This window comes from Pezoporus occidentalis, unplaced genomic scaffold (assembly GCF_034315485.1).
Source record: "Pezoporus occidentalis ecotype Australia unplaced genomic scaffold, CSIRO_AGI_Poc_V1 ctg68, whole genome shotgun sequence".
NCBI classification, from domain to species: Eukaryota; Metazoa; Chordata; class Aves; order Psittaciformes; family Psittacidae; genus Pezoporus; species Pezoporus occidentalis.
This window is the reverse complement of record NW_026916030.1, coordinates 4224751-4249693: the sequence shown is the minus strand read 5'-3', so window position 1 is coordinate 4249693 and position 24943 is coordinate 4224751. Positions and strand designations below refer to the sequence as shown.

General features: G+C 45.3%; 3 protein-coding genes across 8 annotated transcripts in view; 2 read left to right on the top strand and 1 right to left on the bottom strand.

Moving 5' to 3' along the window:
- Positions 1–4628, bottom strand: part of TSC1 (TSC complex subunit 1) — a 32226-nt gene extending 27598 nt beyond the window's left edge. For 2 of the 5 annotated variants that reach the window (XM_062641271.1, XM_062641270.1), the window contains exon 1: positions 193–389. The gene's annotated coding sequence lies outside the window, so the exon portion shown is untranslated. Of the gene's footprint in view, positions 1–192; positions 390–457; positions 597–1160; positions 1376–4510 lie in introns of those variants that run through there. The other 3 variants (XM_062641268.1, XM_062641269.1, XM_062641267.1) reach the window with 3 other exon arrangements.
- Positions 4629–4758: 130 nt separating this feature from the next.
- On the top strand, positions 4759–15911 carry GFI1B (growth factor independent 1B transcriptional repressor). 2 transcript variants are annotated; one of them, XM_062641302.1, is made up of 7 exons: positions 4760–4912; positions 10216–10344; positions 11606–11752; positions 12310–12572; positions 12811–12948; positions 13417–13582; positions 14025–15911. In XM_062641302.1, the coding sequence occupies exons 2-7, from the start codon at positions 10230–10232 to the stop codon at positions 14201–14203; spliced, it is 1008 nt and encodes a 335-aa protein (XP_062497286.1). In that variant the 5' UTR covers positions 4760–4912; positions 10216–10229; the 3' UTR covers positions 14204–15911. The 2 variants fall into 2 exon arrangements, with proteins under 2 accessions (XP_062497287.1, XP_062497286.1); XM_062641303.1 differs by lacking the exon at positions 11606–11752 and having other exon boundaries at positions 4759–4912.
- A 3857-nt stretch (positions 15912–19768) lies between these two features.
- GARNL3 (GTPase activating Rap/RanGAP domain like 3) overlaps positions 19769–24943 on the top strand; it is a 38909-nt gene continuing 33734 nt past the window's right edge. Inside the window, exon 1 of the mRNA XM_062641282.1 lies at positions 19769–19902. The gene's annotated coding sequence lies outside the window, so the exon portion shown is untranslated. The remainder of the gene's footprint in view (positions 19903–24943) is intronic.

The following is a 24943-nucleotide window of genomic DNA, read 5'->3' as shown; positions in this document are numbered from 1 at the left end:
TCCCCCTGCCAGGCTCTACCCTCGCCTTCCCCATCCCCCCGGCCCCTTCCCTTTCTCCTGCTGCCTCCTCCCCGAGCCCTTTCTCCCTGCCTCCCGCCTCATCTCGTTTCTCTGCCTCCTTCTCTCTGTTCCCCCCGTCTGCCCCCGCTCTCGCCCCGCTGGGGGAGGAAGGAGGAGGCCCAGCGCACTCACCTCTCCTTCTCCTCCCCTCAGCTGTTTACCACTCAGGGCTCCTCTAGCCCACAGGGCGCCGCCATCTTGGCCCTGCCTCCCCCTCCCATTCACAGGACGCTTCTCCCCTCAAATCCCTCCGCCGAGGAAAGTAGTCCCACTTCTCCGCCTCATCCCCCCCTCGCCCGACGCCGCGCGGGTCCCTCACCGCCCCGCTCGCCCCCTCCCCGTCAGGGGCCTTCCTCCAGTGTGGCAGCGGGGCCGCGGTGACAGCCACCGCGCTCACCCGCTCTCCCGCAGCGGAGGTATCTCAGCGCGGGAAGCGATGAGGCCCCCGAAGAGGTCGCGTGATTCTGGGGGCGGTGCCGCGAGGAGCCCCGGGCGCTGCCTACGTCACGCGGGGCGGGGCGGGGCCGGGCGGCGGCCGGTAAACAAGGCCGAGCCGGAGGGGACGGTGGCGGCGCCCGGGGCAGCGAGCGCCCAGCGGGGACGCGCCGGTCCCTGTCCGTGTCCGTGTCCTGCTGCGCCCGCGGCACACAGGGGGCGGATCGGGACCTCCGGTGTCCCGGGGCTTTGGTCGCTCAGGGCAGGAGGGGCCGCGGGCCACGCCGTGAAGCCGGTGTTAAGCTGCGGCCTGGAAGCGGTTTTTATTATGCGTGAATATGCTGAAAGGGAATAATAAAGTGAAGTGCCTCCGTGTGTGAGTGATGTTAACCGGGCGCCCCTGTGTGCCGGACTGCAGGAGTCCTAGAAAGACGTTCCAGGGGCAGGCACCCAAAATGGGATGCCTTTGTGCTTGATGAATGTGCAAAGCTCATGTCAGTCATCCTCTTTTGGACCCCTGAGTGCTTCTTCATCCAAACTATGGATGAAGATTATTTTCTTGCTGAAATGCAGCAACCACACGACACAAGATAGTCCATCCTTCCTTGTAAATAGAGGTTGTTTTTCCCTGTGGAAAATGCTGAATAGGAAAGAACAGAAATTACCTTAGGGAATGTTGTCCAGCTTTTAGTCAGGTGTGCCATAGCCAGCAGGTTTTTGGCTCAGTGTGTCAACCTCCAGGTCTTGGTGTTCCCCATTCTCCGAGGCCAGTTCCATGGGGATGCGCCAAGGGTGCAGATGCTCATCTGACTCCTCAATCCATTTGAATTGTCCTCAGATGCCGGTAGGAATCACAGACATTAAATTTGCAAGGTGGAAACTAGGTGTAAGAAAAATAAAAGCAAATCAGAACCACATCTGAGAGCGTCAGTTCATGTTTAACTCTGGTCACATTAGTTGTGGTGTTTCACAGCTCTCATCCCTTCCCAATGCACCTGCAATAGGTCATCCTGCTTCTGGATGAGATAGAGCTGCTTGGAGCCAGCGTGTTTTAATCTAGTCCTGCCTTGTACATGGCAATTAATATTTATTACAGTCTGGAATGAGTGATGGTATTTCTTTTCCTGCTGTGCAGAAGACATGTTTATTTAATCTGCCACAGAAAAGAGTGGAAATTAGGAAGAGCGTCAGAAAAGAGCTGGAAGCAATTAGTCCTGTTATTTTACTGTGACTTAATTGCTGTAACATTCAAATTGACAAAGAAAACATGGACGCTAGAGGAGGGGTTTGTTGCTACATTTGAAAGGGAAAATGACTGCATTAGAACGGACATGATGTTTTATAATTAACCTGTTTATTATGACTGAGTTACGCATTTAATAATCTATTTACTCAGGATGCACTGGAGCACATGGCATGCAGGAAGAACTCACACCAATACACAAAAGCAAACTGTCCTCGGATAGAAGCGGAACTCGCTGTAGATGCACTGTGGCCCATGTGGGTCAGGGCCAGGACAAGCCTATGCGAGCCCAGATAAGCCCTCTGCGGCTCTACGCTCTCTGATGACCCTGAAATTAGAAGAGAACAGGGAAATTTATCTCAACAGGAAGAACATAAAATAAGAATGACCACACGGGGTCAGCTCAAAGGTCCTTCAAGACCAAAATGCATCTCTGGCACTCTGCTTTTTAATTCTGCTTGTATAAAATGCCTTTTGATGGTGGTTTCAATGGAGAGAAGAGCTGATAAGTTTAACAGAAGCCATAAACAGAAATCAAGAGTAAGAACACAACAAGCCAAGGCACGAGCTGACTGCTCTCCCATCCTGCAACTGTTTTCTCTGTAATAAATACCCTGAAATAAACTAAATATCCTGAAATAAAATAAAGGGAGAAGGGGTGGGTGAGAGCTGAACTGGTCACAGCAGTGTCCCCATCCCTCTTCAGGCAATCTAGCACAGCGATAATAGTCATAAAAGAGGGTATCTCTGCTCATTATCTCCAGCATCAGTTTGTATGCAATTATAACTGGTCTTTGTGAGACAATGGCTACTTTGGGAAGCAAAACATCTGATACAGATGTTTTATTTACAGCTGCTCTATACAAGTTTGCTGACACTGGGAGGTGTATTCATCATCCTCCTTCTCCAAAGGACTGTGCCAGTGTTCTTTGGTTTTACTGAACATTCTCTGTGATTTTTTGCACAACTGGGTTTTTTTTTTCACTTGCTTTTACTGTCTTTGGTTTTAAGAGCCATTTTATGTCAACGGGAAGCCTATGCTCAAGGGTGCTGACAGAAGCCAGCTCCAATGTTTCATAAAATAACATCTCGATCCTTTCAGCAGCTTGTAATTTTCCTGCTTTGTTTAATTCCTGTAACTGTCTTCATATGAAACCCTGAAGCTGCAATGTACATTTTGGGTTTCTGTTACAATGCTTGTTTTTGTAGCGGGAAATGTAATCTCTCACATGCCTGTGTTTAAGGCAATGCAAATCAGTGTGCTAGTGCAATGCCTTGGGAATGTTTCTTTCATGCAAAACCCAGCTAGATAAATAAGGAGGGGAGGAGGGAGAGGGAAAAGGGATTGTTTGCTTCTATAAACAACAAGAATTAATTATGTTCAGTAAATGACAGATGGGTTAAGATCAAAATCAGAATCTTTCTCAATGTGGGTGAAATCTACACTCCTGTCTCCACGTTGCATCAAACCCCATTGCACAGTCTGTCCAGTGCGATGTCATCCAGCCGCGATGACAAGGGCTGTGACTTGTGGCTGTCCCAGCAGAGAGCGCTAGGGCCATCAGACCTGACCACTGCCGCAGGATGCAAAATACCTCCGTGATGAATCTGAAGCGTCTCTGGACCACATCTGCTCCATCAGGGAAATGCCAGCCTGCTGCCGACCCTGTTGCAGGGCAGTAAAAAGGTTATTATTGATTCCTGGTGCTTTCACCACCTTGAGCTGTGGTAGGAAAAGGAACCTGACTGAGTCATGGTTTAGTACAACTGACTGTAGAAAACAGTGTTTGAAAGCTCACATACAGCAGAAAAACTCCATGCTCTAAAGGTATTTCTCTGCTGGTGATGTCCCTTGGCACTCAACAGCTGCTTGTGTGCTTATATATGTCTTAGATTATAAACTTCTCAGAAGGCGTCTTCGCTGTCCCAGTTCCAGCCATGCACAGTGTGCTGTAAGCACAGGGAATACTGAAAGCACATAGAACTCATGACACTGGACACTTGCAGAGTCAGGAAAACTGTGGCAGAGAAGAGGTGAAATCAAGGAATTACACACACCCCCCTCAGCATTTGGGGAGATCAGCTCTCAAGTTTGTCCCTAAATAAGAAACATGACCAAGGATTCTGAAAAGAAGATCACTGCTCTGCAGCTCCTGTTCCTACCTCCGCTAGAGAACAACCAGGTGATCTAAGAAAAGGCATTGCCTCTGCTTCATTCTCCCTCCTTCCACCCTGCCCTTACAGAGGGGGTGGCAGTCAATTATTTTACTTTTGCAAACCCATTTTCAAACCTTTTTTGAAAGCAAGTGTTAGAAGTGCAAATTCTTATTACTGCTCTTGAAGAGCGTTTTGCAAAGATGCCTGTTAATGAGCTTGCTTAATGAGCTTTCTTAAATCTATATTTATATCCTCTATACAGCTGTATATAGATAGAGCAATGCCTCAAATACGTACGTATTGCACACACATATGCCTAGAAAAATGAAGGCTGATTAACACACATCTTTTTCAGTTATTACCGTGCAAGTATTTATTCCTTTTGCCTTGGAAATTGGAGAGATAACAGATCCATTCTTGGATAAAATAATTTTGTGCATATGTGCTAGATGGCTTTGTTTATGAGCCCGAAGTATGTGAGTGTGTGTATGCGAGACAGATGGTGTGCCTGTTTGTGAAAGACACGATGCGTGGATGAATGTGTGTAAAAATACAGGTTTCTTAAGAGGTTGTTTTTTTTTTTTTAAGACAAAATAACAAATGTCTGCTTGGTACCTTATTTCACCGTGTCATGCTTTGTGTCAATAAGGAGTATTCCTGCAGAAGGCGAAGCTGCCCCAGAGAGTGAAGGGTGCTGCTGCCAGGGTTTTGAGCTGGGCATCGTGAATTCTCTTCAAGTTTTCAAAGTCCTGGAAAGTTTTGATAAGCAAATACTGTCCGGGCTCTGCTTCTCTATTGGTTGTTTCTTCACCGCCAGATTTTGACACAAATAATCTGATTGAAAAATCAGGGAGGGGAACAGGGGCAAAAAAACAGAGAGAGAAAAAAGGAGAAGTATCTATTTCAGCAGCCTGCGACTAAGTGAAAAAGTGGAAGAAGAGTCCAGAGAGAAGACGACATCTCGCTTGTCTGGGGAGATTTCAAGGCGAACCCAGTAAAGCAAAGTCCCCCAAAGAGGTGATTGATTTATTCTTTTAAACACTTTTAATTTAATTGTTTTCCTCATTTCTCTGATATGTTTTTCTGAGCTTTTTCTTCTTCTTTGCTTGTGTTTGCAAATATGTAACATATTCCACTGCTTAAATCACTTGTCCTGAGGATTCCTTTATGATAATGGTTCACTTCATTCAAATGAGTTAAGCCTTTTAAAGTTATACCAGATACTTACTTCATATACTTACTTCAGTATATGCCATATACTTACTTCACTCTCACATATGAAAATGGTAATAATAGAACAAAATAGAAAAGATGTGACAATGGTCTCATACACCTGTGTTCCAGCAAGCTTCATGCAGCAGGAATAGCCTCTATATGTAAACTTTGATACTTAAGTATTGAGGCGAGGGTGTGCTATATTTTTCCCTTAATTGCTCTTTTACGGGGCCAGACTTTTGAACTCAGAAACCAGCACACCTCTGCTGACATCAGTTCATCTGTGCCGGTTGTGCTTTACACAAATTCAGTCTCTCCTGTTTAGGATTTTTGCTTCAAATCTCTCATTTTCTTATTTTTCCATCCTTCCCAAGGATGCTATGCTGATTAGGGTAACAATTTCTAGCATATGGAATTAGCTATTTATAGACGCTCCTCATATACCACCAGATTGATTCAATACATTAAAGCAGGAAAGCAAAAGATTTGCAAGTTCACACAGTAAGTGCATCTCTATGTTAAGGGGATGTGGAATTTGTTAGATCACACTATATATTTATCCATGGAAGCCTAGGCAAAGTTTGGTAAAACCAGTGACATTCCCAACATCACTACGAGCTAAATGAGGTTTCTAAAGAACAAATGCTGCAGTTACATTCTAAACATCTTTCTATATACTACAGATGTACAAGGATTTCCATTCATACTGGACAAATTTTCTATCATAATTTACTCTCTCTGCCAGAATGTCCATTTGCCCAGTTTTACCACAGGAATTCCAGATGTTCTGCTCATTTTTCCACAAAAAACTCCCACATTCAAATATCTTGCCCCAAGAACATTTGATTTTGCAAGGGTGGATGAGTGATACATGATTAATTTTGTTATAATGACCTGAAATGCTTTTAAATATGACTTTATATTTAAAGAATCAGGAATACATAAAACCTTTTATTTGGGCTCTTAAAAATTCCAGAAACAGGTTGTGTTCTGGTTTTGTGATTTTCTTTCTTCAGAAATGTCTTCTGAAAGACAAACTATTCTTTATCTTTGGAAACTTCACCTTTGCCAGAAAGAACAGAAAAGAGCAATAATAAGATTTAAATATAAACTAAGCAATGGGAAGGAAATAAACCTCTTCTAGCTTAAAACATTGTACACTCATCAACTCACATGAAGACATATATAAATTGCAAGTTAAAATTAAGTATTTCCACTGAGTGTAGCAGAAAGAAGGGTTTAATCTCTACAGTTAACCTTGAAAATTTGGGAACAGGATTACCTGAATTTAGAGGGAAATGGAAGTCAGCTTTAGAATGGAACTTATGCTGCAAACAGGGTTCCTGATTCAGGGTAGCACAATCCTGCAAACGCCTGCTCCAAGTAGAGTGTTTTGTATTATAAATTTACCCACTGAAGGAACCAGAGAGAATAGCTTCCCAATCTAATTCACTGAGAATATGGATGTCTTCTGAATTATATCAAAGGGCACAATCCTGCATTTTTGGATACTCCAAGATGCCGTGCAGTGAAGCAGGAGCTAGGGCTTCACCAGGGATCAAGTGAAATTCATATTGTGAAGTCAGAAACCACCCCCTAAAAAAAAAAAATCTTTTAATTTGGGGTTTGGGTTTGGGTTTTTTTTTCATAATCTCCAGTGTTCCAGTATTACATTACAGTTTTACATGTGATACTCTGCAAAGTCATCGGAGAGCATCACTGAGGATTAAGGAACTTTGAGTTTGAACATAGGAGGGGCACACACAAATGCTGGGTCTGCTTTGAGGTCTGATATTTATAACCAGTAAAAGAAGCCCTTCTAAGGTGCTTCTTTTCACTAAAACAGTGAAACAATTTTTTTCTCTTGGGTCCTTTTGGCTGTCTTCCCCTCAGGGGTAACTACTACAACACTATTGTACAGCTACATGAATGGCAACAAATAAGAGTGTCAGTTCTAGCAAGCTACTGCTTTTATATCCTGCACTGAAACAAAAAGTGCCATGACACTTCCATTTGCAGTAGGCACTCCTGCCCAAGCAATGAGCTCCCTTATGTGTTTGCCAGTCAAGGTAGAAACTGCTGCCACAGGGGCTGGCAAGAACAGACTCCATAAAAATAGAGTTTAATTTTTAGCAAAAGGTTGAAGCTAAATTCTGCCAGAAGCTTCAATGACTTTAAGATGTAGCGGGGTCTGTTGTCCATAGCACTACTTTCCCTGTGAAATATAGTTAGCCATTAGTAGCAGCTGAATACTTGCTACAGATAATCTTCAGTTTCAAGGACAGACAGTATTTTTTCCTCTCACAATCTGTGCTTCTAGCTTTCCTCTAACCTGGTTGTGTGAATCACAAAGACAGCCCAATGCAGTTGTTAATTAACTATGCTTTGGGCTCCCAGTTCCTGTTTTCTCTGTAAAATGGGGTGGGGGAAGGTAACTTCCTTTTGTAACGCTCAGTAGTCCATTAAAGATCGTTGTGCTCAGTGGAGGCCCTTATCAGCGGTCAAGATACTGGACCAAATTTGACTTTCACATATGCTGGGGCAAACTCATCCAGAAAAATCCCATTGATTCATATGCATCTACTTCCAACCACCATCAGAAAAGAGAGGTTGCACTTAGTGCCTTTGTGTAGTTAGCATATGGGTACTATCATAAAGAACTGCAAGACTGTTTATGCACTCATCTCCAATTCTGGGTAATTTACCTGGCTAAGCTGTCCAGCTAATGCCATAGGGTCCTTCAGCCAGTGGGCAGGAAGAGGAACTCTTCCAACAGACACTGCTAGGCACAGGCTTTCACCTTACATTCAGAGTTACCTCCTGCCGGCGTGTCTTCCTCCACTGTGTAGAAAGCCATGGGAAATTAACTGGTTCATTCAGGCAGAAAAATGCAATGTCTAAAGCTTACTGGTATGAATACCCTCCATTGTGGACACAGCCTGCCCCACCACATGGGGAAATCCCTTTGCTATGAGTGGAAATTCCACGCAGAAAAGGTTTGTGGTAGGACTTCAGCTTGGGGCACATCTGTGATGCTGAGTGCAGGTCCATGCACACATCAGGGACTAACCAAGAGCAGCAAGACCCTCTAAGCTAAGCCCTTCTGGTAGGACATGAGGTGCACAGGCTTAGCAGAGCACACTGCTTCAGGGTTATACCCACTGCAGAACACTTGTGTTTGTTCCAAGCTGGAGGTATTTCTGCGCCTGCAGCTTTTCACCAGGCAGAGACACACGTTACAAATCTTTGAAGTAAGCTCATTAGAGAGTTAGAGGAGAGTAAATACAGCAAATACAGCAATGTACTTCAGTGTCCCTTCCCTCAAGGGCATACTTATGGTTCATTCTCAGCACTGTTTTGTCCTCTTTCTAAAATTAAATTAACAAATCTACTCTTGGCCTCTGTTTTCTCTTACTCATCTCAAGTTACATGCAAATTTCTTGGAAAAAGATGAAGAAAAACAGGTGAGTCATTGCATAAGAAAAAAAAAATGGTTAAGAGACACCCAGAGTTATCCCTGAAGTCATAGAAGAAGCAGTGGGAATCTTGGACCAGATTTTAAAAGGCAGCTATAACTGCTTCCAAAGGCAGCTGGGCTGGTGAGCACCTGACTCTCACCAACCACAGCAGGTTTGGCAATCATTTGTCCACAGCAGACCTCACTGTGTGAATTCCACAGCACCTGCAGCCATAGGCACCAGTGTAAATGTGGCTCTTGGACCTTTGAACAAAACATCACTGGGCTATGTGACTATATTCAGCATGTAGAGGTAATGTGGGCACTTCAGAACCCTGCGGGGTGGACCTTTTCCATCCCTGGCTGTTTGGGATTCCAGGAGCCTACACTGCTTTGTCCCGGCTTACACAGATGTTTCAGGTCATTCCTACTTAACAGGAGCAAACTGTTCTTTGTTTTTTAGTAAATAAGTAGGCTGCATTTGAGCTGCTCCATGAAAAGAAACTTAATGCACTTTCCGGTCAACAGAGAGCCAGACTCGCTGCTGACTTTTCATATGAAATACAGCAAGATTTGCTTTTAGTGCTACTATCCTGAACAATTATAAGGGAAAATGCAAATACGTATGCAAATAAGGTGCCAGCTGATATTGCCACACACAGCATTGAGCCTGTTGTCATACTGCCTCCATGAGAACAGTTACTAGCCCTGGGGAGCGGGCACAGGGCGGGCTGGGTTCTGGGTAGTAAAGATAACAGATGCATTGCAAGAGAATTCTGTTTGATTAAATTTCAGCATTTTATATTTGTTCCTAACCCAACATTTCAACAGTCTGTGATACTTGAATCAGATCCAAAAAGTTACCTCTGTTAACCAGCACTTCTGCTCTGCCTCTGCTTGACTGCTGTTTGTCAGCCAGAACACAAAATACTCCAGCTTTGACCAACAAGAAGGAAACCTGCCACACAGTGTGGCTGTGGGGATTTTTGTCTCTCCAACTGATGTTGTTTCTAGAATTATTTTTGTAGCAATCTGACGGAGAAGCCCATGTCATGGCTCAGGATTGTGCTCTTTAAGGTGCAATACAAACACCAAGACAGACCCTTTCTCAAAGGGGTGATCTTCAACCTTCAAACCAGTGTTTCTCGGGGAGGGTAAATTCAGATGCACTGCGTCCTGTAGCCAGAGCAGAGAGCTACCAGAGAGGCATTCTGGCTTCAAATGTGTCTTTGCCACAGAACTCAATTTAAACATGTCTCTGTTTCACCATCTATAATATAAAGACAGCAGTAATCCTTTGCCTCAAACTAGGGGTAGATTGTGGAGTGTAGTTTTTACAGAGAATACTGTAATCTGCAATCTCATTTCAGTCTGCCATCCCATTTCTACATGCAGTGGCAGAGAAGTTTTTTTGCTTAGCCCCCTCCACAACTCTGTGTTTTCCCCAGAGCTGAGATCCACCAAGCACCTAAACACATGGAACATTCCCTGCTCTTCAGCTGGGTGGATGGACCTTTGAGATGAACTCTCCGTCTCCCTAGTAGAAGAGTTTTACTACTTGTCACTGCTGCATGTGCTGGGGGAATACATGAGAAAATACCCCCCAAACACAGAGATTTACCTGCCGGTTTTCCATCTTTCTGCCCAGGCAGTGAATGGAAAATGCCACGTTCCTTTTTGGTGAAGAGCAAAAAGGCTCATACCTACCATCAGCACCGCTTCATGGAAGATGACCTGCCTATACTAACCTGGGATCCAGTAACCTCTCCCTTCACTGGTGAGTCAATCCATCCACTGGGCTTGTAAGAATACACCAAGGCAGATCAATAATTGAGTGGCAAACTAAGTGAGTAGGATGAGTGAGCTAGAGAGCAGCTACGGGTTTCACACAGGGATGTTAGTCTAAGGACAGACTGATCCCCTGCTGTGTGCCCTTTTTCTTTAGGCCAAATTCACACTGTCCCACTGAAACTAAATTTAGATTGTTGCTATGTTCACTGCACACATTCTCGCAGGACCTACACCTTCTCTACCTCAGTGTTACCACCTCCTCCTGATGATCTGCAAGAAAAGTTACAGCTAGAGAGGGAAAATACTAGCGATACCCTAACACTGACTGTGAAAGGAGTCCTGCACACTCACAGGTGAAGGGCCAGCTGCTATATACTGTACTAACACAAACCAACATTGCTTCTGCCTAGGCCTGCTGTCCTCCCTCTGCTCCTGCTCATGCTGTCCCACAGCAGTGGCAGGGCTGGAGCAATTACCCTCTTCCTTCAGGCACCATTCAGATTTTCTTTATTCAAATCCAGGATCAATATACCCTTTGTTCTAGCCCTGAGTGTCATATCAGAGTCCAGCCCTATGATAAGTTTGATAAAAAGGAAAGGTGACATTAAATTTTAGTTGCTTCCATCATCCTTTGACCATTTGTTGTGTGACCCTCACAAGAGAGTTTGGATGCCAGATGTCAACCAAACTGGATCTCTGTCCATTTTAGATTCTTATTATAAAGTCTACCTCTAACAAATGCTGGTTGGTCCCTTTAGGGGCTGGGCGAAATGGGAGTGCGGGCAGGAGACAAAGCTGAGTAAGCAGTTACCTCCCCTCTCTGCTTCCCTACTTGGCTGACCATAAATTCAGGTTAACAATAATGAACTCTTTTAGCAGAGGGGTGGGGAGGTTAATAAATCAGTGATTGTTAGTTACCCACACAAATGAAAATAGTTTTAAATAGGGAAATTATTGTTATAGATTGTGGCCTTGTAGGGTTTTCTCTAACTATAAAGGATATCAAGTGTTCTATCATTTCTTCCTGCTCCCCTCTACCTTACCTATCTCATCCTGCTTGGAATTTCCCTTTCTCAGCAATGGATAGACCTTGATTGCTGTGCTGATTGTGCCACTCTGCACTTATTCAGGGAAATGAGCACGGACTCATGTATCCGAGCATGAGCTCATACATAGGTACAAAACCCACCTTAATAAACTCTGAACATCCAGAACAAACTAACTGTGACACTACTATGTGATTGCAGACATAGGCGACAAGACACCGGAGGACATAAAGAAACAGGACCTAGAATGTGCGGTTCCAAAACAAGAAAATGACCTATCTGAACTGAAAGAAGAAAGTGTCCCTGTCCAGTACCTGAGCAGGATGCCACCAGGCCCTTCAGCTCAAGGTCTGCTAACCCAAGGCCACAATTGCAAACGAGGTCAGGGGTGGGCTGACTGATGGAGACCCTACATCTGGGTCCAGATTTTCAGTAAATAGCAGCTCTCATTTTGACATCAGTGGTAAAACTTGGCCTAGGCAGAGCTCATCAAGAGGATTCTGTATTTCCCTTTATGATTCTGGTCTAGATCAGCATTTCCCTGAAGGATGATGCTGATTCCCAAAGAGCGAGCTTCCAAACCTCAAGGACTAATGTAGCTATATGGGTCAAGGCAGGTGTTCTCATGATATTTGTTCAAATACCATATGAAGCAGGGCTAGTAGAGAGGTTAATATTCCCTTAGCATTCACTCTCCCATAAAATTTCCTGAGACTGAAATCGAAGTCAGAATAGGAGCTTTGTATGAGAATCAGGATTTGAATGAAAAAAGGAGGAGTTACCAATTGCAATTCCCAAGGTCAGGCAAGACATCAAATGGGGGAGGAGTGGTACCTGTGGAACATTTTGGCTGGTGCCCAGCTGCAGGCATGACACTCACTTCTCCCTCTCCTTTACAAACTCAGAGATGGCCATCCCAGGTCTGCAGATCAAAGACTGCACTAACACGACAAGCACCTCTTCATTCTACAAAACCGGCTTTTCTTGGGATGCTTTCCATTTGCCATACAGCTACCGACAGATGTCTCCCACCATGCAGTCAGCCATTCTGGAGCACCCAGTTAGCCTGTATGGAAGCCACCTCCTGCCAAGCACTGAGCCCCCTCTGGATTACAGCATGCATTATTCCTCAGACATGGAAACCTACCATTGTGTGAAGTGCAACAAGGTGTGTGTCAGACAAGAACCTCAGGGATTGGGAACGCCTGGAGTGATTTTCATTGCATACATCAGTGTTTCACTGGGTTACAACAAAGTGCAATGCATGCAGCTCAAAATGGGTACCTACTTGTTCTCCTGACTAGGGCACTGGGCCCATGCGAGGGAAGACTCAAATAAAAAGGAATTTAAAACAGAGATGGAGGCAGCTACTTCATTAAAAAAATCACTGACTTTTTATTTTGCAGGTATTCTCCACTCCCCATGGACTAGAGGTCCATGTCCGAAGGTCTCATAGTGGGACACGTCCCTTCGCTTGTGAAGTATGTGGCAAAACCTTTGGACACGCTGTAAGCCTGGAACAGCATACCAATATTCACTCCCAGGTGGGTAGCATGTTTCCAGAGAACCAGCTCTCCAGAGCTCAGGAGTGCTTGGACCTTAGCTATTGCTTTCTCCATCATAAAGGAAGTGATATTTCTAAGGTTACAAACGAGGTGGCTTTCCTGTAGCACTCAATGACAATGGTGGGAGCTCTGAAGACCATAGATCATGGTCTCACAAATCACATACTGCCCTTGAGAATTCCTTGGATGGGAGCGGAGGATTGTTGCTACCTGTTCTCTTCTGTGCCTCATCTCCTCCTAAAGGGTACAGGAGTTTGGATCACAAGACATAATCCATTTCCATAAGTATACCTCCCACATTCTCTTTGTACTGCACCTCGCATATCAGTCCATGAGCCAAGGAGATTTGCTTAGCAAATCTACTACTCTCAACACTTGTAACACTCCTCAAGATCTGTCACATGTCTTGCAGCCACAGACATTCCTGTGATTTTCTTTCTGTAACAGGAAAGAAGTTTTGAGTGCAAGATGTGTGGGAAGACATTCAAACGTTCCTCCACCCTCTCCACTCATCTGCTGATCCATTCAGACACACGGCCCTATCCCTGCCAATACTGTGGCAAGCGCTTCCACCAGAAGTCGGATATGAAGAAACACACTTATATCCATACTGGTGAGAAACAAAATAGTCCCAGTAAGCAAATGCGAATTAGAGTCCATCATGTTGATACACGTACATAGACCCCAGACACAGAGATACTGGACTGCAAATAGGCGCCCAGAGGCACTGGACTGTCCTTCTTCCCTGAGTGGTAAGAAAGCAGAAGGTCTAAGCATCACTGAGATGCATGTCCTCCTGTGTGACAAGGAGGTGGTTATTGACCAGCCTCTGGTGCTTGTCATGGTTATACCTAGCCCTGGATGCAGACAGGGCATGGGTCATACTGCCTCTGGTTCTTTTCACCCTCTGGTGCTAGATCAGAGCACAGGACAGCTGGGCTGGCAGCACCCTTGCACCCAAGCATAGCCAGTCAGGTCTGCATTTGCTAAAGGGCATTTCTACCTCCCTTTTCTCATCTGTGGAAGTGTTTCTTAACATTTTCTCTGCCCTGCAGGGGAGAAGCCCCACAAATGCCAGGTATGTGGTAAAGCCTTCAGCCAGAGCTCCAACCTCATCACTCACAGCCGCAAGCACACCGGCTTCAAGCCCTTCAGCTGTGAGCTCTGTGCTAAGGGCTTCCAGCGCAAGGTGGATCTACGGAGGCACCGAGAGACCCAACACAGTCTCAAGTGAGGGATGGCTCCCAGTCTTTGCTGGAGCTTCCACTCCAGGGAAGAAGACTCTCCCCAGCATCTCCATCCACCGTGGAGCTGCCTACCATGTGAAGCCCATATAGTGTTCTGTGTTCCCCTGGGGACTGGCAAAGTCATGTCATTGGCTTTGGAGTTCTGGCACACCAGGGCCTTGCGCATCCCAGTAGGTGACAAAGAAACCTGCAGGAGCTCTCACTTTTCAATTAACAACAGGTACCAGCCCATATCTAACATCACCTGCTCACGTGCAAAGCCAGAGGAGTTCCTCCAAGGTCACTATTACTCTGGTTTTATACCATGTGCAGGATTTGGTTCATCAGACTGAACCAGCAGTGAGATGGGAACTCCCAGGCTAGTGGCAGCTACAGTCTGTGCCAGGTTAGTGCTGTAACCATGTTCTGCTTTGATGGTTAGGAAGATAAGGCCAGGGCATGCAAATAGACTGTATTCAGTGAGCTGTGTTCAACCTGGACAAGACTTCTGCAGAGACTTGCCCAGGTCATAAATTCTGGCAACAGGCACCTAAAGTAATTTTCTTTCAGCAGAACATTTACTGTGATCAAATGACAAGTTAACTGTGTTGTATTTTTAGCTTGGAGTGGGAGGAAAACACTGAGAAAACAGCTCCTTATCCCTAGCTGATAACAGGGGTCTCTAAATGCATTCCCCATATGTACTGTGCTGCAAAGATCCCTGGGTTAGTGGTAACCAGCCAAGCTCCAGAGAGAGCCATGCCACAGCATGAGGCATAAGCTAATAAGACCCATGTCTCAGTACCACACAAGAGAGACTGGCTGCTCTTGGCATCCAGGCCGGTATGTCCCACAGTATTTCGCTGCATGCTAGACGTACCAACTTAGAGGTGTCCTGGGCAATCCCATGTCACTGCATGGTCAGGAATGGCCCTTGGATATCAATGTCAAGGGCCAGAGTTCTGCTTTCCAGCCACTCTCTTAAAGGAGGAAGTGACACAGCCTGTACACTTTGGCAGAGTACGCAAGTACCTTACAAATGTTGTACAAACAGCTGTGGTATTTCCTCCTTCTTCCAGGTCTAGGGGTTACAGCAAAGCACTGGAACAAGTAAAGAGCCAGTTCCCCTCCAAGCTGTGCTAAGTTCTCACTATATAACCTTTGGCAAGTCACTGCACTGGGCTTTTATTTCTCCACCCCTCCTGGTGATGTGGAGTCATTCACTCAGGTTTATAGGGTCCCTCCAGTTCTTAATGGGAAGGACAAAGTATTATTATAGCATTAAAAAGACAAGTGCTTTCAGTTAAGCAGGGCATTGTAGCAGCACACAGCCCACTCCATAACTACATTGCTGAACACATGGCCTTGGACAATGAATGACATCAGTGGGAAGTAGCTTGGAGAATGGGCCATCATGGGCAAAGAAGACATGGTCCAAGTGGAAAACTCATTTATTGCCAGGAGAGAAGTCCGTCCTGCCTTCAATTACACTGCTGTAACTCCAGTTATTCTCCTAAGACCTAAAATGTACTTGCCCCTTTTAGTCATTAATATTCATTCTGGAAGCTCAAGAGTCTGTAATCCTGGCTTTACTTGTACACTGTAAATATGTATTTATACTTATTCTAATGTATATTTTTATTGCACTATACCAGACAGTGATAACATGTACAGGCCTGCTGGGATTTATCTGATAAATCTGTTTCCTCTTGGTAACTGGGCTAACATAGTGTATTCCATGTTAAAAATACCCATTTCAAGAAAAGCTCACACTTGGTTCTGGAGGTTCAGGCAGTGAGGATGGAGGAGAAAAGGAGAAGGGAGAGAGCACAGCATGGAAATAAAGATGGAAGTTCACATGCAGAACAAGGCTCCAAAACTTACACTTGAAAGAAATCAAATTCAGGAAGCAGGGGCCTATTGGCTAAAGAACAGCCACAAACAGTGCTCAAAGCCTTGGATAAGAGACATTCATTCTCAGAGACAAATCAGTGTAGTCTCACACAGGCAGCAAGGCAGCTCTGCAGAGCAAGAGGGCTCTGTAGCTATAATCACAGATGACATGGGATTGTGTGCCCAGCAGACAGCGTTACTAAAACCCCCATTTTTTTGTTACCAGAACTGCTGTCCTTCCCTGGGTCATGCCAGAACCTGGTCAGGTTCTCTGGTCAGAGACTCCAGGGGAGGTGTGTGACCTCTGATAGAACTGGGCTAAAGGAACTGGTCCCCAGGTCCTGACCGTAACACCTGAACACTCACACATGCACAAGCCTTACTCAAAGTAAAGTCATTTCAGCTTATTGAAACTGCTGCCAAAAATGCAAACCCTGTTTATCCTCCACAAATCTGCAAACAGAAATATTTAAAGAGCATGTCAGCATCTGAACTGCTCAGCAGTAAATAACCTCCAGCCGCAAAACACACAGGCACAACAGCACAGACTTCCTTGCCTGTGTCCTGGCACAGTAGGTGTGTCTGACTCCTCTGAAGCTGCACACTTAGGGCCATTCTGGAAGGAAGTGCTGGCACACACAGACTGGCACTGTGGCAAGACTGCCTGTAAAACCACTCATAAAAGCAAATCAGGCAGCTGGCTCTCCTGAGCCTGCTGAACAAGGGCTACTCTAGCCATTAGATTTCCATTCCTATCTTTGATTTCCATGATACAGAGGAGGTATAACCTTCAATGGGCAGCTGTGGTCTTCACTCCTAAGGTTGTTCTACAGCCTGCTTCTCCCTCCTAACCAAGCAAGATTACCCCAGTCCTGTCTTTTATTTGCCCAAGACTCTAGGGCAGGCAGATGCTCTCACCATTATTGTGCTTACTGAAGAGGAGTTAGTTATACTGGAGGAGGCAGTGTCAGCTGTACCCATATATTTGTGAGGAGACTGGTGGGCACATCCCCAGGAGATGCAAGGACTGCTTTAGATGGATGGGCAGTGCGTAGAGAAGCACGCTGGGATGGCCTTAGGCAGCATGCTGCTGCAGAGCTGTGCTCAGGAAAACATGTCTGTGGCCAAAGCAGCTCAGGGGGGCCAAGGTGACCCACTCCCACCAGCACTGGGAGTATATCTCTAGGAACACTGAATGTGGATGGAGGCCAGCTGGCAAAGGTAGAGCGAGACAGTACAGCCAGAGTCAGGACCTGTGAAGGAAGGAGGAGGAGGAAGAGAAGGAATTAACTTGCAGAGTTTTCTACTAAGACACTACAATTTCTTCCTCTTAAGTAACAAAGTGGCACTTTCAGACCACTGTGTAATGCCCTGCTTCCTTCAGGACTATGATGCCAGCAGACCAAAGGAAACCCCTGGGCTTTCAACTGCACCCCCTGAAGCTCTGGAAATGCAGGTGAAGGAGCAAGGGATAAAACAGATCTGTTATTACCCAAATCTCACCACACCAGGTTGGGGGACAGCATTCCACTCCCAACACAGCACCAGTCAAAGGCAGGCCTGCTGTATGGAATGGGCAAAGGGCTTCCATGGTCCTTGGAGCTGCTGAATCCACATGACAGGTACCCAAGAATGCTCAGAACCTGCCAGGATCAGGCTGTGGCTGTCACTAACTCCAAACACACCTGCCCTTGTTCTCCAAACACGCAAATCCTCCCCAGTTCTGACCACTCTGAAAACAACCCCTTCCCCACCATCTCCCCTTGCATCAAAAACATTCTGGTCAGTCCATCAAGGAAACAGATAACAAAGAGCAAAATCTCAACTAATCTTCATAGCTGAAGAAAGAGCTGATTGTTTTGCCTCCCTCCAAGCCCACCCTGCATCCTGCCCTTCCCCAGTCCTCCTCACACCTTCTTCCCTTATTGCCAGGGAAAGAAAATCCTGGTCTTTGGGCTGTTTTGTTTAGCAAATGAGGGACATGCAAAGCAATAACCCCGGGCATTTGTCAGAAGGAGAGAGGTGCCTCTGTGTCTTCCAGACACCCTTTAGGCACTGAGAACAGCAACCCAGAAATACTATGATCAAGGTTGGATTTAAGTGTGGGCACATGATGCATCTTCCTAATGAAGACAGAGCCACAGGACACCTGCAGGAAGCAGAGCTATCATGCCATTACACTGGAACTTACATTCAGGTTGTATTAACCTCCACAGACTGGAATCCTAAGGAAGGAAAACCCTGATGTTTTCACATTGTGTTGGCAATGGTTAGGGAAGGCCTAAAAGGAACTGACAGAAAGGACAGGGAAGAATTAGGCTTCATTTAGGTACAGGTTGTATTTTGGAGGGGGAAGGGGGGAAGTAAACTAAAACTTGCTAAGTCCAGTTGCTTCCCGCCCAGACTTCAGAGAAAGCCTTCAGTGTAAAAAGTGATAAGAGCAGAGTCCCTTGTCCTCACAGCAGGTCATTCCCACAGGGCCATGCAGTGTAGGTGATGGGGACACACAAGCAGGTTAGTTCTAGCCCATCAGCATGGCACACAAGGGGAAACCTGAAAGAATTAGACAATCTCCCAGAAAGAGCTGCATGCACACATTTCCTTGCATAGGGAAAACATTCCTGCTCACAAAGCAGAGAATTTTTCCCACTTCTGCCCTGGAATAGCACATCCACACAGAAGAGACAACCTGGAACAGCCACACCAAAATTACTGAAGGATAACAAATCTATCAGTTGCATCTCAGCTGAATGAGAGCCAAGAAAACACATATCCCTGCAGAGCTCTGACAAACCATCTCACAACTAACAGTCACCACAGACACACTGATGTTAAGGCTGCAACCCTGAACTGAGACTTGCGATCTACCACATGCTTCCTGCATGACCTAGGGCAAGATATGAGCTCTGGATTTCTGAAGTTGTTCAGCTCACTATGAGACTCACAGAAAGCGTCACCCATCTGTGAGAAGAGGATAATAATTCCCCCTCTCCCCTTCATTTCACTTGTTTATTTCAACGGTAAGATAGTCAGGAATGGGCCTGCCCCTCTTTATCTTCTACATACAGCACCTTCACAATGAAGCCTTGATCTCGGTTTAGAATGCCCAAGTGCCATATTAATAACAAGTGATCAAAACTTAATTCAGCAAAGCAACCTAGTTCTGTAACTGGCTTAGAAAGAAATCCTCCAAGCACAGCAAGACCCCTACATTAAAACCACTAAACTGCCAATTGAGAGGAGAAACAGGGCAAGCAGAAACACTGAGGACAAATCAGACATGAGCAGCATTTTCACCAGTGAATAATATTCCAGACAGAGACAGAACTGGATATAGATGCTACAAACACCTCACTTGATATACCCATTTTAAAGGTGTTACTTCAATACAAGCATTTTTCAATCTGGTCCTTGGGCTGATTTTGACCTGTTGGCCCCAGGGTGATCTTGTTCACCATACCAGATGGACAGACAGGCAGAGAGCAAAGAGTCCCCAAGAATGGGGAAATCTGGGGCTGGGGAGGAGCTGAGTGTGCACTGGGCTCAGCTTTGCTCTGATAAGTTTATCAAGCACTGCCGGCTGCTAACTGTCAGCCAGCAAAGTGAGCCTGTTAGGGAGGAGGAACAGCTCCCAGGGCAAGATAGGACAGCCCATGCCTTATCGGAGTGCCTGAGCCAAAGAGGGAACTGGAGAGTGAGCACTTTCCAACCACTTCATCTGAACAACAGACAGATTGGCAGGAAAGGCCTGTCAGCCCTTTGCTTCTGCCACCCAGGCATCAACAGGGAGCTGCCATCCACACAAATAACCTTGGTAAGTGCAGTATGAGAACTGCAAACATGAACATAGGGGCCTAAGGGAATGCAGGGGGTAGGCTTTCTTAGGAACATTGCACAGCAGGGAGAGTCAGATTTACAGCAAACAATTCAGATGTTTACTGAGCAAGCTGCTCCTGTTCAGTGCTCAGAGCAGCACTTCTCCCCCACACTGCCTTCCCTAGGTCTGGGAGAGGAATTTAGCACTTCAGAATAACACTAGTCACTAAGTTTTGGTGTATAGTTAATTGCTTTGTTTTCCCTTTACTGTTTCTGGAAAAAAAGCCCCAAACAACCCAAACAGTAAAAACACCCAAGTGAACAAAAGAGGAAAAACCTGACCATTCCCATCTGAGCTGCAAGAGTATGGGCCAACAAATGACTATTCGCACTACTCTTAGGGCAGCAATAACCAACTCAGTACATTCGAGATCATAGCAGACAGACTCTGCTACATTTGGATGAGCTCCCCTGGACCTGTGCAAACTCCCTGTCCAGATACCTCAGCTGTGACAGAGAGGGTAACAAGAGATTCCCACATGGCACATCCTTGGTTTCTGTGATGACAATAGGCTGTGCAGCATTGAACCATTGTCATATCAGCAGCTTCAGCACTCTGCATTATTCCAGCCTGTCACATCACGCTGTTACCAGGTCACTGTGCAGTTAGACCATATGGACTGCTGTCATCCTACCTCCCACCACTGCTGGGTCTCTGGCTGGATTCAAGCTGGTGACTTTGATCCTGCCTGTGTCAGGGGATTTTACTGAGAGCTGGCCCCAGTGTAAGCCCTGACCTGTGCTGGGAGGATGTGTTCAGACTTGGCTGCCTGGGTGCAAGTGCTGCCCCAAGCCCTCCATGAGATACAAGGCAAAAAACCCTCTGCAGAAGCAAAGTAGGCCAGGATATATCCAGTGTGAGCTAGTCACTCAAAGGCTCCCTTTCTGGCAAGTAACATATCTAGGAATCAATTTAGCTCCCCCTAAAGCACCTACCTAGAGTAGGACAGAAGTCATGCCTTCAACGCACCTACTTTTCTCCCTGAAAAGGAGCCTCATTTGTCCTGTAACTTTAGATGTCTCCAGATGAGTCACACCCCTGTGGTTTCTGCACCACTCTCAAGCCAAGTTTCTCACAGCTGTTTCTGTTCCAATCCATAATCTACTATTCTCCAGGCCATGAACAACCTCTAAGCCGTTTAATTCTTCTGTGCATTGAGGGCTCCTAAGTCAAGCCCTAAGCACACAGCCACGTTCAGCACTGGCCAACACAACTCTGAGGTTCAAGGCTTTCTCATGAAGAATAAGGAGTTAAAAATAACTCTACCCCATTGATTCTGCCTTCCTCTTGAATAATTTTAAAGCAATGAGACTTTATCTTACATCCCAGACCCTTCTATATTAGGAGCTTTGGTGGGATTTTTGGCAGTGGTCAACTCTACTGGTTTCTTTTCTTTATAAAATAAAAATTATCTCTTGGCTCAGCTGAGGAAGGGGAAGTCAGAAATGATGGAGCATTCCTGTTATTGAAAGGGCTCCATCCTGAGAGTGTGAACATGGTGAACCAGTGTGTCAGTCACAAATCCGTACCCAGTTCCTTATTTAGATCCAGCCTGGAGTAGCTTAACTGTAAATCCATCAGGCTCGGTGGACACCCAGCTGTGAGAGCACCTGGGGAAGAGAGTCCAGAAACTGATACTGTAGCATCATGGAGAACACCACATAGGAGACTCAAAACTCAAAGAAGAAGGATTGCATTCCTGGTTTTGACATTGTCAGCTGATCTGAACCAGGCACTATCCCTCCCCATGTCTCAGGTTTCCCGTTTGCAAAGTGAGGATAATGACACAGACATGCTTTGAGATCTGTGGATAAGAGCAAGGTAGAATTGCTGCACCAGCACAGTAACCTTATATTGGAGTGGCATTGTGAAAGCATCCCACAGAACATGCAGAAAGCATCAAAGGGAGGTCTGCATTGTCATCTGCCATCCTGCATCTGTCCCTTTAAAATGCTTGCCCAAATTTGAATAGGGCAACTAGAATTGGAACTCAGATCACCTGGACTTCCAGTGTTGTTTGTTTACCAACTTTCTATTTTACATCCTTGAAGTACAACTAATTAGAACATCCCCAGTTAAAACTCTGTTCTTAGGAAAAGTATCATGTACTATTGGTAAGATTATAGTTCTGGAAGATACTTATAAAATTATGCATAAAACTTATTTTCTAGTGCCTTCCATTAGAGGCAGAGCTGACAGAGAAGAAAGCCTTTGGTTTCAGAGTGAATGTGCATGGAACAGCTGAGGTCTCCCATCTTAACTGCATCTTAGGGAAACAACTATCTGGAAAGTCAGAGAGCTGTGTCCACATGCCAGCCACATAATGCCACAGCAGTGGTACTGCAGACTCAGAAATACTAATGATACTTTGCATTTGAATAGCACATGCTTCGAAAAGATGGAACACCTTATCCCTGTTTTACTGCAAGGAAACTAAGGGCCAGGGAGAGATAAAGTACCTAGAGGCTGTAGACAGGGTGAGTAAAAGACCTAAAAAATGAAGCAAAGCATTTTAGTTCCCAGTTCTTATTTCAGTCATTAGGTAGTGGACAAAGTTCAGCCCTGTTGCAGTATAAACAGCTTAATAAGTTATACCAGTGGAATCTGGTGTGTTGTCTCCAAATATGCAGGCAGATGACTGGCTTGGAGCTCTGGTACACCTTTGCTCACACGACACCTTGCTACTGCAAGTCTGGAAGCAGGCACTACATACTGTGACCTATTTCAAGCCAAATTCGTATTTTCTTAACCATGTGTTCCTACTGAAGTGAACACAACATACAAGAGTCAGCAGGATTTAGCTCCTAGGCAGCAAGTTTTCTCACAGCATCACTATAAATTTTGCAGGATATACAACACAAACCTTGTGGTTTTCAGATCAATAATTTATATTTTTGGGGCACCATCTCCTCAGCCTCACTTCCTCAATCCCAAAGTCCCCAGCAATCTTAGCTCGGAAGGGAATGTGACTCAGGCCTTCAACTGAATGGCTGTCATCTGCAAACCCTGAAGACTGGATGTGGCCCTGGTTTTATCACTGGCCACCAGCTGCCTGTAGAGCTCCTGCCTCCTCCCCAATGATTCAGCAAATCTTCTTCAAGGAGAAAAACAAGCACATAAATGAACAAATCACTATGTCAGATTACAAAAAATGAGCGGGGAAAAGCTGTGGCTCCAAGGAGGGAGAAAAAAAAACTGGTGAAGCTGCATGATCCAAGGCCTGGCAAAGAGAGGGGAGCAATAATAATGTAGAAAAAGGGTTGTAATTTGGATTCTTTACACTGTGAAACATTGCTAACAAAAAATAACACAACGTGGAAAGAAATGAAGCACATTCTGCCTTCTGCTATCTGGGCATTGCAAAGGGCTGATATGGATTTTTACTAGTAGAGATGAGAACTGAATAGTCAATTCTGGTTTACTCTGGAACAAAGTTCCACTAAGCAAACTATTTTCAGGAGTTTCTGCTGCCTGTAACCAAGACTTTCAATAGTTTGGAAGCCCACTGTCAGGCACTTCAAACGTCACTGTTCCTGAAATAAAAGTTCTGTAAGTAATTTTACCCAAAGCATGGCAGAAAGCAGTTAGAATGGATATTTTAACTTCTGAAAGTTTTGGCCACTGTACCACATTTATATATTATAGGTCTTTCCCATAATCAGCTTTGTTTCCTGCTGCAACCAGTCCTGAGTGAATACAGTATGAACTTAAGTCTATAGAATAGAAAGTAAAGACAAAACTTCAGCCAGACCATAGTTAGGAGATGGACTATTTCCCCTAATGGCATTCAGCCTGACACTCCAGAGGCCAGCGTTCCAAGAATGCCACGAAATCCTAATGAAAATGAGAGAGAATTACTGTTTTTAGGATCAATAGGGGAGACCATGTCACTATGTTTGAGTATTTAAAGGGTGGCTACAAAGAACACAAAGACTCCTATTTTAAAAGGGGTCATGTGGCAAAAAAAGTTGAGAGGTAATGGCACAAGCTTTCCCAATGAGAACAATCATCCACTGGAATAATCTCCCTGGGGAAGTGGTGGATTCCCCAGTGTTGGACACTTTTAAGACTTGGCTGGACAGTGTGCTGAGCTGTCTTGTCTATACCATACTTTTGCCAAGAAAGGTTGGGTGAGATGATCTGTAAGGTCCTTTCCAAGCTGGGATTCTATGATTCTGTGAAAACGTGGTACTACTGCACTCTACAGGCTGAAAACAGTGAATAGATAATTCAGGTTTTTAAATCACAATTTCTAAGCTATGCTCATCTCTTTGGGGAGGGAGGCTGGCTCATGGCTCCTGGGTATTCGGGGCTGGTGGTCCTGCTTCTGCCCCATCCCAGAGCTCTCACAGAATTAACACACTCATTTGCCCACCCTGCTGAGAAGAGCAAGAGGAACAACAGTGGCTGTAACACTAACACACAGACATGCCACCAACCCTGACTCAAGGACTCAGGTTACTCAGGGCTCAATGATCCCATTGTTTTTTGGTGCTAGCCATACCAAGGATCTTGTCTGCACAATGCCAATTGAGTACTTCCTTACTTCTGTTACAGGCTGATTGCACAGATCTGTCTGGTGTGTCTTGTGTCCAAGCAGTTTACAGATGGCCTTCTCTTGCAGTGGCAATCCAGAATGTGTCAGCACCACTCCTGAGCTGTTTTCTGAAGCTGCTTCTTCTCTGCATCCTTTTGGCCTTAGGTCTTAGGGCCTGGCTTCTCATGCATCCATCTTCACCGTTGCAGCTGTATCCTTTTGTAACAGCCCATGGCAGCTGTAGATTCTTCCTCATGGCCCCCCATGTCTTCTCACTAAAGGTGCCTTCCCTCTGGGAGTAATTCTTCTTGTTGGGAGTGTTATTATGTCTCTGGGTGGAATCATTTGTCTTGTTTGTGTGTGGTGTCAGTTTGCATGTGTCAGAGTTGGAGCTGCTCAGCAGGGACATGAGAAAGGAACAACAGGAAACAGTCAGGAACT

Bases quoted from the DNA above. Each gene is read 5' to 3' on its own strand.
- GFI1B (XM_062641302.1), top strand. From the start codon at position 10,230: ATGCCACGTTCCTTTTTGGTGAAGAGCAAAAAGGCTCATACCTACCAT. The intron at 11,753-12,309 runs GTCTGCTAACCC...TTACAAACTCAG, and splicing joins ACCAGGCCCTTCAGCTCAAG to AGATGGCCATCCCAGGTCTG. The intron at 12,949-13,416 runs GTGGGTAGCATG...TTTCTGTAACAG, and splicing joins ATACCAATATTCACTCCCAG to GAAAGAAGTTTTGAGTGCAA.